Source organism: Papilio polytes, unplaced genomic scaffold (assembly GCF_000836215.1).
Source record: "Papilio polytes unplaced genomic scaffold, Ppol_1.0 DF822454.1, whole genome shotgun sequence".
NCBI lineage: Eukaryota > Metazoa > Arthropoda > Insecta > Lepidoptera > Papilionidae > Papilio > Papilio polytes.
The window spans coordinates 1-2,677 of record NW_013526750.1 but is presented as its reverse complement, the minus strand read 5'-3'; the positions used below and the strand labels follow the sequence as shown (position 1 = coordinate 2,677).

At 50.0% G+C, this 2,677-nt stretch overlaps 1 protein-coding gene across 1 annotated transcript; it reads left to right on the top strand.

The window, feature by feature from the left end:
* Positions 1-35: 35 nt before the first annotated feature.
* On the top strand, positions 36-2,419 carry LOC106106084 (the record flags this gene model as incomplete). The annotated part of the gene is made up of 2 exons (XM_013286612.1): positions 36-1,773; positions 1,821-2,419. Coding segments are annotated over exons 1-2 (2,337 nt in total), but the record flags the coding sequence as incomplete, so codon positions are not given.
* Between the last annotated feature and the right edge of the window lie 258 nt (positions 2,420-2,677).

Sequence of the window (2,677 nt, the reverse complement as noted above, 5' to 3'; positions counted from 1 at the left end):
CAGACGCCACGACCGCGGGCCCTGCAAGGGGCCAAATGGGGGGGGTGGGGAGCAAGGCGTGGAAAGGGAAAGCCCCATCACGTACTAGAAGGGGGCGGTTCGTTCGTCCTTACCCGATAGGCGGTCGGACAGCGGAGAGTGAAGGCGAGATGTCGGACGGGTCAATGTTGTCAACTGCATCCGTCACTTCCGTTCCTAAGAGGACGAAGCGGAAGTCATTGCCTGTAGATGCTGAAACGGCTTCAAAGTTTATGGCTATTCCGACTTCGGAATCGGATACGGGAAAATCAGTCGCGGAGTCGACAGCGAAGACGAAGACTAATCTTCCTAATCCGGAGGAGTTAGTGTGTGAAATGCAGTCATGCGCCAACGCGCAACTTGGCGAGCGCGTAGAGCAGCATATACAACTTATTGAGGAGGTAGCGGATCGATCTCGCAATTTAAAAGGAACCTTTGCACACGGTCTTCGAGTGGCAGCTTTAAACCTTAAAGCTGCGTTAGGTGAACTTTCTCGGAGGTCTGACGCAGAGTCTAATATGGAAAGACTTGAACGTGAGAATGCGGAATTACGTTCCCAAATCTCCATTATGAGCTATAAATTAGATAAACTCACGGATGAAATTAACATTCTTCGCGTGAATCCTACAACAACTTCACGCCCTGAAACGACGGCCGACGTGTCCCAAAAGTGGTGCCCCGCAGCATTAGATTCCAGGGGCAGTGAAGACGGATTAATGGAACGAATCGGAGTTTTGATAGAGTCAAAGTTTGCTGCCTTTGAAGCTAATCTGTTCCCAGACAGGGCTATTCGGCCACTTCGGGGGGCGAACAAGAATTTTGTGGGTACTCAAAGGCAGGAAGCTGACACTCTTATCCTCCAAGAACAACGAACAGATTCAGCGGGATCGGATTTACCAAAACAATCGCGTAGAAGAAGAAAGAAAAGGCCTCCGCACCCTTCGGTAGCAGACCTTCCTCCAATCGCTTTACCACAAACGCAAGCAGTTCGGCATATGACGGAACCAACTTGGGTATCCATCACTAAGAAACCAAAACCTAAGACGCTGTCGGCTAATCCTGGGATAAGTGGATACCGAAAGAAGGGTTTACGAGTTCCAACTACAGCGGCCGTATCGATCACCATACCAGAGAACTCCACTGTCACCTACGCTAAAGTCATGGAGATAGCCAAAAATAAAATTAGCTTGGCCGACATTGGCATTGACACTCTTAGACAAAAAAGAGCTATGACTGGAGGTCTGTTACTAGAGATCATCGGTCCGGAATGCAACCAAAAAGCAGACAATTTAGCCGCAAAGCTGCGCGAGGCTCTCTCCCATCTTAACCTCAAAATTAGAAGACCGACGAAAACAGGAGACATTCGTCTCAGAGACCTCGACGACGCTGTAAATGCTCAGGAGGTCGCGGAAGCGGTAGCAAAAGTGGGTGGATGTTCCGCAGATGAGATTAAAGTCGGGGAAATCCATCGATCTCTATCTAGTATGGGATCCTGCTGGTTACGTTGCCCAATCAAGGTGGTCAGGAATTTGGTGGTTTCCGGGTTCGTGCGTGTGGGCTGGAGTTCTGTGCGAGTTGAAGCAATCGAGCCTAGGCCGTTGCATTGCTTCAGATGCTTAGAGAAAGGACATGTTGGCAGCAAATGCCCTAATCAAGTATTTCGGGGATCGCGTTGCTACGCTTGTGGAGAAGATGGACATAGGGCAAAGGAGTGTACGTCACCGACTCTCAAATGCCCGTTATGTTCAGATCTTGGTAAACCTTCGGACCATCGCTATGGTATGAGTTGTACCTCTCTTCAGGAAAAACGCGGCAGGACAGGAGGCAAATCCTTCGCTTATGCAGGCGTAACGGCCCCTACTTTCAGTGCGTCGATGCCAGACCCGGTCTCGGAAGTGGAGGCTATGGAAGCTTAAAATTCGAATTCTTAAAAGTTCTCCAGGGTAATCTGAACCACTGCCGCAACGCGCAGCAATTATTAATGCAGACCATTGCAGAGCAGCAGGTTGCCCTATCAGTACTGGCAGAGCCTTATACAGTGCCGGATCATCCGCAGTGGTTTGGGGATTTAACTTGTTCTGTAGCGATCCACTGGAGTGGGAGAGAGCGCGTCCCAATGTGTTCCCTCCTACATAAAGGAACAGGTTTGCTGGCGATTCGATGGGGCGCTCTGGCTATCGTGGGTTGTTATATATCTCCAAATAAGTCTCTCTCCGAATATAAAGCCTACTTGGATACGCTAGCTGCCTGCGTTCGGGATTGCCACCCACTACCTGTTATCGTCCTAGGTGACTTCAACGCTCATGCCAGAGCTTGGGGTAACCCTAGAGATAAGCCAAAGGGCAGAACATTACTGGACTGGTCGGCTGAACTAGACCTCCGATTATTAAACCAGGGATCTGTAAGCACATGTGTTCGTTGGCAGGGGGAGTCAATTGTTGACCTTACATGGGCGACACCTTCCGCAATGCGTCTTTTGTCAGGATGGCGGGTCGCTGAAGATGTGGTTACTCTATCAGACCATAGACACATTTTCTTTAACGTCTCAGTCCACCGTCCCGGTACAAATGCTGGTAATCGTGTTAATCCAAAGCCACGCTGGTGTCTGAAAAAGCTAGATCGGGACATGCTTGTCGCGGCCGCCAGCGTTGCTACTTGG